At 42.4% G+C, this 12,712-nt stretch overlaps 1 protein-coding gene across 1 annotated transcript in view; it reads right to left on the bottom strand.

Moving 5' to 3' along the window:
- Pstpip2 (proline-serine-threonine phosphatase interacting protein 2) overlaps positions 1–12,712 on the bottom strand; it is a 92,465-nt gene that overhangs the window by 2,611 nt on the left and 77,142 nt on the right. The window contains exons 7-14 of the mRNA XM_036205327.1: positions 10,389–10,487; positions 8,885–8,930; positions 8,652–8,731; positions 7,249–7,347; positions 5,991–6,087; positions 5,266–5,347; positions 3,280–3,314; positions 1,016–1,075 (exon numbers count right to left, since the gene is read on the bottom strand). Coding sequence (XP_036061220.1) covers positions 1,026–1,075; positions 3,280–3,314; positions 5,266–5,347; positions 5,991–6,087; positions 7,249–7,347; positions 8,652–8,731; positions 8,885–8,930; positions 10,389–10,487 — 588 coding nt within the window. The 3' untranslated portion in view covers positions 1,016–1,025. The remainder of the gene's footprint in view (positions 1–1,015; positions 1,076–3,279; positions 3,315–5,265; positions 5,348–5,990; positions 6,088–7,248; positions 7,348–8,651; positions 8,732–8,884; positions 8,931–10,388; positions 10,488–12,712) is intronic.

Below are 12,712 nucleotides of genomic sequence, written 5' to 3'. Positions count from 1 at the left end.
TTAATACAAATTGATACCAGTTAGTTATTTCTATTTAATTAAGACAACCTGCCTCCTGTCTTGTGTAGCTAGTTAGGAATAAGTCAGCAGGTAGGTGGCTTGGGGGCCTGATGTACAGTTTGAGATGCTCATCTCCTGGTGCTCTCTGGTGGGCAGAATGCACGGCTAACAAATCGCCAGAGAGCACTTCTGAAACCTGTCCTGCTTCATAACTGACAGCAAGCGTCATGAAGACCAGGAAGAGCAGAGGTGACACTTGTCTAGGTCGCTTCCTGCATCCATCCACCCGCTCTCCTGTTGAGAAACTAAGACTGACTGGAAATGGAAATAATTACTTGGAAATAGAACCCTCCTTCTTCTTCGCTGCTGAAATCCCATACAGTTACATCACAGACTCACCCTGACAGGCAAGCAGGACACTGTACAAGAAATTTCATTTGGTATTGCTTTTGGCTTCTGAGGCACTTTTCACATTGTGAAAATGTGCCAACTTCCTGAGCACCCAGAGAACCAGCCACTGTGTGGTCACCTTTGTAGCTCTGTGTGGTTACAGTGTTCTAACTCCTCCAAGAATCCTTGTGATGTATTAGTTCAACTAACGACAACCTGTGACTGGGTACAGGCCGACTCCCACGATCCTCCTGTGTTTGGTGAGTGTGATGGCGCATACATGGTTTTCACTGACCTCTCCCCTTTCAGGAAATAAGGAATTCATTAAGGAATGACAGTCGTGTGTGTTTTGCTTCTGGGAATGCTGAAACGTGGGTGTGTAAAAGCTACAAGAAGAGCTAAGCGAATTCAGAGAATCACAGGCTAAAGAAAAGCAAAGGGGAAATGTCCTCAATTCCATCAAGTTTCCAGTCAGCTTGCAGTGGCGGGCTCTAGAGGTGAGCCTGAAGGGACGGATACCACACCCACCAGGATGCTGGCCCCAGGCATCTCAGCGATATTCAGAAGATCTGAAGGCTTCAGAAATGCAAACCAACAGGACTAAAGGAAAGTTAAAGACTCTTACCACCACGGTGCTACTGATAGAGCAAAGTGTAGTCCTCAACCAAGGAATAATCAGGGTCATCTGCAAAGAGAACACACAACAGAATTAAACTCACCATTTTCCTTGATAAGACCTTAGCCCAGTGTTTCTCAACTTGTGGGTTGCAACCTCTTTGGGGGAGGGGGTTCAAACAATCCTTTTACAGGGTTCTTATACCAGTCAGATATACTGCATACCAGAATTTACATTACAATTCATAACAGTAGCAAAATTACAGGAACTGCCTGGCGGTGGTGGCGCACGCCTTTAATCCCAGCACTCAGGAGGCAGAGCCAGGTGAATCTCTGTGAGTTTCGAGGCCAGCATGGTCTACCAAGTGAGTTCCAGGAAAGGCGCAAAGCTACACAGAGAAACTCTGTCTTGAAAAACCAAAAAACAAAAAAAAAAAAAAAAAAAAAAAAAAAAAAAAAAAAACCCAACATGAGGAACTGTATTAAAGGGTCACAGCATTAGGAAGGTTGAGAACTACTTAATGACTCAGCCCATCTCAAACTGAAGCAGTCCACTTCAAGATTCAGGCAACTGCCTTTTTGTTATGACTAAATACATCAAAATACAAAATATGGGCACCAAAGCCCATAACTACAAACAAGAGAACATTCTAGAAAGCATTTTTAGGACTTTGCTCTTATTCATTCATGCCCACATTAGCATCCATGGTAAAGTCATCATCAAGAATGGACAAAAATGAAGTCATTCATTATTAAATGGTAATTATAAGGCAACAAGAAGTAAAATAACATTATTTAAATATATGATTTCAATCACTATTTTTTAATTTATTTATTGTGCGTATCTGTGTACATGTTCAAGAGCTCAGCACACATACAGAAGTCAGAGGACAACTGGTGAGGACCAGTGCTGTGGATGATTCATTGGTAAATACTGTAACTATAATTCTTGCTTGATAAATGCTTTGTTATATGTAGTTTTGCTATGTTAAAGTTAAAACCTTCCTTTAAAAAAAAAAAAAAGGATAAGTGCTGTGGATAATTCAGTGGTAAACACTGATTGGTCAGTAGCCAGGCAGGAAGTACAGGCGGGACTAAGAGAGAGGAGAATTGGGAGAACAGGAAGGCAGGAGAGAACACTGTCAGCGGCCGCCAGGACAAGGAAGATGTAAGGTACCAGTAAGCCACGAGCCACATGGCAAAGTATAGATTAATAGAAATGGGCTGAATATAAGAGTAAGAGCTAGACAATGGTAGGCCTGAGCTAGTGGCCAAGCAGTTTAAATAATATAAGCGTCTGTGTGTTTATTTTATAAGTGGGTTGTCAGACTAACAGGGCTTGGTAGGGGCTGGAGAGAAGGTCTCCAGCTACAGACCAGTTCTTTCCCTTCCATCAAGTGGGTTCTGGGCATCAAATTCAGGCTGTCCACCTTGATGGCAAGCACCTTTACCCTCTGAGCCATATTGTCAGCTCAAAATTTGTCTGTTAGTCATTAAATTTCTACTGAGATGCCAAATCAGCCTCAGTCAACTCTTCCCTCAGTCCCCACTGCATTCAGCTACTTAAACGGTTTCTGTCCAAAATAGTAAATGTTTAAGCACTGCTGTGCAGGTAGTACTATGCTAAGGGTTTGAAATGATAGGAGAAGGCAAAATGCTTCTCTTCAAAGAAGTTGCAATTAACTAAAGAATATAGATGACAAAAATGTCACTTTGTGTGGCTCTCTCTGCGGTACTGCAGAGGAAAAAAGAAGATCAGCATGATCCTAAAACAATTCCTTTTTAGGCAGTGTGCAACATTTTGACTCAAGGCCACACAGTAAGACCCTACCTCAAAGAGAAAAGTCTTACATTAAGATTCAAATACAGGTACAATCTCTTAGGAACTCGATCCTATCAGACATGGCCAATACACCATCCACGGCCGCACGCAGCCCAGGATAGCTCTGAATGTAGCCCAACACAAACTCAAAAACTTACTTAAAACTCTCTTTTTTTTGGGGGGGGGGGGGTAACTAGACTGCACTGTTCTCAAGTAGAGTCTGTAAATGATGGAGCCATGTCATAATGTCAACAAGTCAGATGTGCCTGGTTCTTTATTTTATTTTATTTTTTTACCTTTCTAGAGCTTTATTGGGAGAGAGGGGGAGAGAGGGAGAGGGAGAGAGAGACAGAGAGACCATGCTGTGCCTGGTTCTTATTCTCACATTCCAGCTATTCAATCTTAAAGAAGATCTGCCCTAAAGTTCCAAGAGGCTTTTCCTGGCGGCATACCTGGTAAACGTTTAGGAACTGGGAGAGGTCCTCTCCTGTAAAAGATGAAAATCAGTCTTTCAGGTGAGTTCTTATTATTTTTATATCTTTCTACTGCATGCTGCAAACATACTACACTGGAATCAACTGGCTTCTAGCCCAGAGCATCAAGAAGGCTCAGCTGAAGCCAATCATTTGCAGCCTGACTGGCAGAAACCCAAAGTGCAGGCACATATGAAGCCGATGAGGAGAACACACAACAGTCGGGGGTGCGGGGCTCTGCCCAGGCCCGCTGGCAGGATTTTCATCTTAGCTGTTGGGACAAAATTTACTGATCTCCTGGTGCATCCTAGAATGAGAAACACAAGCAGCTCTCAACTCTCTGTGAGAATTAAGTCAGCTCATTCATATTAACTGTTTTGAATGGTCCTTACTATTGACAGTGTGCACTGATCTCTCCCACACACTCTCCACTTTTCCTAAAACTGGATAGAAAATTCAGCAAATGAGAACTCACCCCCCACCCTACCCCCACAGGCTTGGTATGAAGTAAAAGTTTCTTTTCCCTCAAGACCCTTTATATTAGAAGCAGCACACTTTCTGTGCAATGGGCCCAGTGGGAGTGGCCCTGTGGGAACCCTAGGATGACAGTGGCTTGTAATAAGTTTTAGTTTTGCCCAATCACTGGGCAAGCTTTAGTGAAACATTTCACTATTAGGATAAGAATTTGTACTGTATCAAGCTGATGAAAGAAATGCTGGCTGTACTTTCAGGAGGAGAGGCTAAAATCTTTTGAGATTATGGATTAGCCTATAGAAAAGTGTCTGCCCTAAATCAAACAGTGAAGGGGAAGATGAATAGGGATCTCACTTACACAACTTAAGTAAAACATAGCTCTCTGAACAGATGAAGATAGGCTTCTTCTGTATCCCAGAATCTAATCAATATTTATATGTTTAAGTCAGCTATCATTGGCTTAAAAGGGCTTATTGGGAAATGTTATCATATTTACTATTTTCTACAGAGATAATATTTTACTACTTAAAATAATCCTGGATTTTTTTAATTATAACCTGTTTTTATGTTCAAGCTAGCTGAGTATTATTTCTCCTGCAGTTGTACATAAAATGTTTTTACATTTAAAAAAGGACAAATATTATAGAATTGTATTACATGAAGTATATAGAACTATACAAATTCACAGAGACAGAAAGATTAGACATTATCCTAAGATAGAGAAGAAAGGAATATAGAGCAATGATTTCCTAAGTACAGAATCTCTGTTTTGTGTGATGGAAAAGCCCCACAAATGGACAGTAGTATCAGGACATAATATCATGAATGTAATAAATCAATACAATTAATGTAGCTAATGAATATCATAAATTATAATTATTAAATGAATACTGTGAATGTAATCAATGAAGACCACAAATGTAATTAATGTCATGAGTGTAATTAAAAAAATAAATAAAGGAAAAAAAATGTAAGTCCAGTGTAATGGCTCATGACTGAAATCCTAACTCTCAAAAGCTGGGGCAGGAAGATCTTTGTGAGTTTAAGACTAGTCAGGGCTACAGAGTGAGATCCTGTCTCAAATACACACACACACACACACACACACACACACACACACACACACACACACGGGGAGGGGAAGAAATCCTTCTTAAGTCATAGGCCCTGTGGAAACTAGTCAATCTGATCTGACTCATAAAGGGGGGCATAGTTTGCTTATTCCTGTTTTCTACCAGCCATAGAAAGGCACAGAATTCATAAACAAGTAATAATGGTCATACTCAAGTGTGCTATAGCACCCCAGAAACTACAACTAATAAAAGCTATATAAATTTTTCTAAAAATGCTATTTCAAAAAATTAAGTTTCTTACTAAAGGTAAATTATTCAAATTCGGTCAACTGAAAACAAAAGGTAATGTCTTAGATCATTAACAATATAAATATTTATTCAAATACTTTTCTTCCCATGAAAAGCAGCTGGTCATTACCTTGCTACATTGGGCCCTGTGGTCTTTCCAGGTGGGACTGCATTCCGCTGAGGCGAGTAGAAATTCTCATACATGATGGGTGCTACAATTTTTAAGACATAAGACATCAGAAACAGGTAAAGGTTGGAGTTTGGTTCATCACCCAGGGCTACATAAGACAAGCCTCAGTGCACATGCCTGTCACCTTGTGCTCAAGAGAGGGAGGCAAAAAGATCTGAGTTCAATGTCATCCACAGCTGCACAGTAAGTTTAAGGTTGTCCTAGAATACATGAGACCCTGTCACATACTCATAAAAAAAGGTGGAGAGACACAGACTGCTCCCCAAGAGCCTTTAAAGACTTTATCCCCAGCTTAGCGCTAATGGAAGGTGATAGAACCTTTAAGAAGTATAACCCAGTGTGAACACAGCAAGTCAGGTCATTGGAGGCATGCCCTGATCTCCTCCCCTTTCACATCCTGGCTGTAAGATGAACAGTCCACTGGGCCACTCTCGATCATGTGTGCTGCCTCGCTCCAGCCACAAGAGCGATGGTATCAACTGGCTGGACTAAAGCCTTGAAAACTATAGTTAAAATAAGCCTTTCTCTTATTGGCCGGTTTACATCAGATATTTGTTACAGCAGCAGAAGCTGACTAATACAGTATCTTACATCCTCTGTGACCTATGACAAGAAACACTAATCCTGTGGCTTAACTGTCTCTTCTACCATGCCACCCAGCTCACCTGGTGGGGTCTGTCCAGTTTTTCGATGGTTGACAAAATACTGGATGTCCTTTTCAATGCTGCACATTTCCAGACTCTTACGGACTTGTTCATACATCTGATAAACATGAGATAAAGCATTATATAGGAGTGTATTGATGATAATTATGGCACCACTCTATACAAAAGAAACATTCTTGAGCAGCCGACTCTTTTGCAACTTTTATTTTGAAAGTAGAAGACATTCCTCAGTCCAAGACTCACATAAGGGCAGCTTTCTAGTACATCTGTGTGTGCTATTGCCTTCTTTAAATAAACAAAAAAAATTTAAGATACAAGGAAGTATTTCTTTCTGGACTGATCAAAACTCTGGTTTTTTTTAAATATTGATGGAATAAAGAAACAATTTGCCAAGTCTTGTGATATTAGTCCCACAACCAAATCTCAGTGCCACACACAAATGCAAACACAACTACTTCACTTGAGGATAAGTTCTTCCACTCAATTCTATGGGTTTCCTGAACATCTATTCATTCTTCTAAAGTCATGTCCCATCTGAGAGAGGGGCTATTTCTTTTTTTTATTCATTTTTTTAAATTTTATTCACATTGGTGTTTTGCCCGCAGGTATGTCTGTATGGAGGCATCAGATGCCCTGGAACAGGAGTTACAGACAGATGAGAGTTATCATGTGGGTGCTGGGAACTGAACCAGGGTCCTCTGGAAGAACAGCTGGTGCTCTTAACCACTGAGCCATCTCTCCAGCCCTTGAGAGGGGCTATTTCGTAGCAAAGGCTGTGAAAACCTCATCTGGTTACTATTGCTGGGGACCTGGCTACTACTGCTGCACACAAGTTAATTCTGGATAAGCACCATGAAGATACAGAAGCAAACCTTCACCCTGGGGTGACCATCAACCTGCCATGGGTCAGTCTGTTAATACTTGGTGCAGGCAGTGATGGCATTCTCTGCTGGAGCTGTCTGGGATTCACATTCTCTGGTGACATCTCTGTCTTCCACACATTAAACTGTGTTTGGGTTTCCTTATCTGCTATCCATCCCTAACTCTCGGTTTCTTAGAGAGTCACGATGGCAAAATGGACCAGGCGTCGGGTCGATGACAGTAATGCTCAAGCCACTATCTCTGTCCCTCAAACGGAAGCAGGAAGCGGGGAGAGGATGGACTAGTGAGCACTGAACTAGAGAGCACTGACGGTTCTCTCTGCTCTCATGATTTCTGACAGGCAGAGCACAATCCTCTGTGAATGCTTCGGACTTACTTCATCATTTGTGACACATTGCTGTGACAGCTGATTCACATGTAACCACAACGCATTCCGGAAGTAGTTGATTCGCTCACATTCTTGAGCCTCAAACACCTACAGAGACAATGACATGGAAAACACATTTGTAAAGATGTGGGGTGGAGTTTAAAATGTAAAGCAGAAGAAAGTGCTTAGTGTACAGTATCCAATTGTAGAGATTCATCAGATAAGATCAATCAAATAAGATTTAAAAAAAAAAAAAAATCACCGAAGTTGGTCTGGGATACGGCTCTGTGGACTGGTGCTTACCTAACATGTATAAAGTTCTGGGTTAGATCACCAGCACCACACAAAGGAAAAAGAAACCACAAAGGCCTACTGGACCTCACACCAAGGGCATCCCTGGTATTCATGAGTGAGGAAAGAGTTGTAGAGAGTAACCTTTAGGCTGAGACAGGCTGGAACTTGGAACTTGCACATAACTTCAAAAAACATAGCTGGGGCTGGAAACATATCTCAATGGTAGAACACATACAAGTGTGAGGTCCTAGGCATGATTCTCAGTGCGTGTGCGAAGTGAATACACACACACACACACACACACGCACACACACACACACACACACAAGTCAGGAGAGACAGAGTTGGGGAAAGAGAGAGAGAGAGAGAGAACCCACAGTCAAAAGGGAGAAGACTGTGCCAAAGGGTGTAGAGAGGCCAGCTGGGCAACTTAAGACCAGGGCTGGGAGCAGCTCCTTTCCCACTTTAAGGAGAGCTGTGAATCCGCAGTTCTAATTCTTGAAATCACAGAGACAGCCAGCTGCTACCCTAAGTGTTTCTGACTCCAAAGGCCTGGACTGTGCTGAGAGGCCTCAGATAATGCTGGTTCCGCTGGCCCTAGGACGCTGTTAAAAACTAGTGTCAAGGGGTTGGGGATTTAGCTCAGTGGTAGCGCGCTTGCCTAGCAAGCACAAGGCCCTGGGTTCAATCCTCAGCTCAAAAAAAAACAAAACAAACCAAAAAAAAAAAAACTGGTGTCAGAAAGCTGAGGAACTTTCCAGCTTGTGTCCTTCACGTTTTCTCTTGAAAATTATAGAGTCCTGTGTATTCCCCTTAGAACCCAGCAAGCATAGGCCTGACAGAGTGATTAGTGCTCAACCCACCACTGACTGATGCAGCTGTGTCATGCCTAAAACTTCGGACTGAGCTGGACAGTGAGGTCAGGATTGGGGTGGGGTGGCAACAAAGATGAGCATTAGAAGGAAATTATTCCAGTCCCTTTGATTCTTCTCTTAAATTCTCAATTTCTAACTCGCCCTTGCACTCTGAATGAAAGCAGATTCTTAGGTCTAGGAGAAAGACATGCTCTGTCCCACGCTGCTTCTGGTCCCACACTGCTTCCGGTCCCAGGCACCTACCTCACAGGCCTTTATGTGCTCGCTCTGCCAGTCTTCCCGGACCTTCTCCAGCATGTTGATGTGCAGCATGTACGATTTATCTGCAATGGGGGGGAGGGGGTTGATTTAGAAACTAGACAGGCTTGTTGGATGGTAGCTGTTCCTTTCTGATGCCTGTTGATCCTACATATCCATAATAATGTAAACAGGCCCCAACCAACCCTCCTCATGCATCAGCGCACCCCGCCCCTCACCTGAATCCTCTACTGCAGTCTTTGAAGTTGCCAGTTTCACAAAAAGCTGTGAGGACCAAAACCAGAAAGCATTAGGAAAGCTGAAACAGGCTTCCACCGGCAAACACGGGCAAAGGTAGTAACGATGGAGAGGTAAGGTCTGCTCCCCATCCTTACATTCAACTTAGAAGCAAACCTTTCTTCATCTTTGCTCCTTCATCTTCTCAGCACCGGAAAACAGCCATCCTATGACTTCCTATAGGCACATCACTGTAGTGGGTACCTGTTCCACCTTGAGGTACCAGCCCCTAGGGCATGGCCTCAGGGCTAGCTTAAGACCTGAGGGGCACACAGGCCTTGTTCTCTTCTCTCCCTTATGGGCTTGGATGGTGTGGACTGACTCAGGCGGCAGAAGCCGCGTGGGACTGGCCATGAACCTTCCAGGACTCTGCGATGATTTTGCCTTATCCCTTTTAGTGAGTTGTTCTCCCTAATTTATATCCTAATAAACTCCCTAATACTCCTTAAGCAGACTTCCTTGGATTTATCGCTATATATCTCCCTGCCCTCAAGCCGTGGATAATATTATGTTCATATTATGTATTATTAATTTATTTTATATTTGGTGTGTATGAGTGTTTTGCTTGAGTGTATGTCTGTGTACCACTTTATGCCTGGCTCCTGCAGAGGCCAGAAGAGGGCCCTGTACACCCTAGGACTGGAGTTACAGATGGTTGTGAGCTGCCAAGCATATTCTGAGAATCGAACTCAGGTCCCCTGGAAGAGCAGTCAGTGCTCTTAACTGCTGAGCCATTGCCCCAGCCATATTAATAAATATATTATTTTATTTATTAATATTATTATTCAGCCCATATGATTAAATGTCTCGCCCACAAGAAGCATTCTGTCAACAAAGAACACAAGAGCTGAGTTTTGAAGACATTTTAAAAAATGTACATCAAGACTCTTATTCCGGGGCTGGAGAGATGGCTCAGAGGTTAAGAGCACTGACTGCTCTTCCAGAGGTCCTGAGTTCAATTCCCAGCAACCACATGGTGGCTCACAACCATCTGTTATGAGATCTGATGCCCTCTTCTGGCCTTCAGACATACATGATGTATACATAATAAATAAATAAATCTTTAAAAAAAAAAAAAAAAAAGACTCATTCCACCCACTGTTCTACAATGGTGTGCTTCTCTGATGTTGTCCTCAACCTCAAAAATGTTACAAGGGCTTTTTTTTTCCCCCTGAAGGTTAGAAGCCAAAGAAGTTATTGCCAGAGACTTGGGAAACAAAACTTTAAAAAATAATAATAATAATAATTTAAGTTTTGTTCTGTAATCTTTATTTTTCTTTTTTTGAGATGGGGTTTCACTACATAGTCCAGTCTGGCATTAACCTCATGAGCCTCCTGCTTCAACCCTCTGAGCACTACAACACCAAGCCGTGTGCACCATGCCCAACCCTATAAACGGACATGAGTGCATCTCTGCCTCTTCAGGGTGTAGCCCACGCCACGCACCTTTTCCTGCTGCCTTGGGTTGGCCACATTGGCACTGCGGTGGACGGCCTGCTCCGCCTCATCCTTGTCCCGACACTTCTGCTCATAATTCTTCTTGGCCTTTGTTACAAACAGAGGGTGGAGACGGGTGAGCAGGGTAGACGGTGTGAAAATCAGCTGACCCAACCTTCCAGGTCAAGGCCAGGCCCAGCATAAGCTCTAGATGGTGCTGGAATCAACAGACAAGAGGTTCTCACTGCACTCTGAGAAGTCTCCCTAGTTCCAGCCTTTTTCCAAACTGTGCAGAGTGGCCCCTAGCCCAAGGAAGTAATAACTGTCATTTGCTGGAACAAAGCACATGAGCTCGAAAGACTAAGAAATGGGACTTAAAATGTATATACCTGATTTTTCTTTATCCTTGAAATTTTCACACAATTATACACTGCAATATGCTTGTTGTATCCATCCCCATGTATATAACCTCTGAGATGTGTAATCCAGCATTTATGTAACATTCATAATCCTTTGAGTCTATGCACAATCACCTGGTCACTAGAACCGACTCCTGCTGTGGATATCGCTCTGTGTAAATAAAGTTCTGATTGGCCAGTGGCCAGGCAGGAAGTATAGGAGGGACGAGAGAGAAGAGAATTCTGGGAGGTGGAAGGCTGGGTGGAGAAAGACACTGCCAGCTGCCGCCATGAGAGGCAACATGTAAAGACACTGGTAAGCCACAAGCCATGTGGCAAAGTATAGACTAACAGAAATGGGTTAATTTAAGATTAAAAAAAAAAAAGTAGATAACAAAAAGCCTGCCATGGCCATACAGTTTGTAAACAATGTAAGTTTCTGTATGTTTACTTGGTTGGGTCTGAGCGACTGTGGGCCTAGCGGATGAGAGAGATTTGTCCTGACTCTGGGCCAGGTAGGAAAACTCCAACTACAGACTCCCTCTCATTCTCAACGGGCATCAATATTCTAGAGTCCCAGCCACTGCCATGCACAGTGAGGGGCACAGCAGTGCCCCGTCTCTCCCACTCTAGCATAGTCAAGTTTCTTTCTTAAAGACGTCAGTTCTACAGAGTTTAAAGAAGCCAACGGCCTATCTTATGCCACTCTTACTAGCAGGATTATGGAATCATTTCACAAATTCTAATCATTGTTGAACCAAGGAAAGTCATTTGTTTCGGGTCTAGAAACAAAGCCTTAGCTTGTTTAAGCAACACACATACAAAAAAAAGCTATGAATCAAACAATTAGAGAATAAATCAATATGATAGCTATACTTGACTAAGAATGAAGGTGTTCTTTCTTGGCTGGAGAGATGGCTCAGCCACCAAAATACACAACCAAAAATATAACTCTTTTCTTGGTTGATTTCTCTGCAACTGCCTGTGAAACAGAGATCAAGTGCTGGAACCAGAGTGCGAAGGTTCAAATCCAGCCTCACCTTTATCTATGTGTTTTTTGTTTTTAATAAATTTCTTTATGTCTCTGTGTCTTTATTGCCCCATCTACAAAGCAAGGATTCTTACACAATTATCTCCAAAGGGATATGAAAACAAAATAAGATATAAACTGTACTTTTATAGCTTTTACGCAAGGACATGTGAAACTGAACCCACAAAACTCATAAAATTCGATGGGTGAAGATCTCCAAAGGATGGTGGAGAGGCGGTTTGTGCTTACTGTGACACATACTTCCCTATATTTCTCATAAGTAAGTTTTCATAATTCAATTATGGCTAGCCTTTCACAAGTTTTCTATATATGCTGTATGTTATGTTATATTAGGTATATACTATATAATCCCACAGCATATAAAATTTTATGTATAGAAATAGTATGTTCCTGGTTTTCATAATTATAAAAATGCATGACAATCATACAAAAAGGCCCATGTAACAATTCCTTTTATACAACATCTTGGAGATAGTTCTCTCTACCAAGTACGATCACTATAATGCCACACTTCTTTGTGGTGCTGAGATTAGAACCTAGGGCTCCGCACTGTGTGAGAGGCCTGCTCCCACCTTTTAAAGGGTTCCTATGAGGAGGAGAGAGGGATAAGAAACTTTTAGATAGAAAGATAGTGGAGAGGAGACAGACAGAAACACAGGAAAACTTCAGGAGGACCTGGATCAAAACCCACCAGCCCCTTCTGCCTCTTCAAAAGGGCTCTTTCTAACAATGCCAAGGAGCAGGGCAAAAGACCTCCCCTTGCTAGATCAAAGCACACCTCACAGTCAAGTTCAGACCCTTCCAAACACTTGGTAACCATGCCTGAGGTCCATTATCCCCTTATGCAGCCTTGCTGGGTAAAGCAAGCTCAGCTTCTCAGACCC

Source organism: Onychomys torridus, chromosome 13, assembly GCF_903995425.1.
Source record: "Onychomys torridus chromosome 13, mOncTor1.1, whole genome shotgun sequence".
Taxonomy (NCBI): Eukaryota; Metazoa; Chordata; class Mammalia; order Rodentia; family Cricetidae; genus Onychomys; species Onychomys torridus.
The sequence above is the reverse complement of the archived record's forward strand: the minus strand, read 5'-3'. Positions and strand labels throughout refer to the sequence as shown.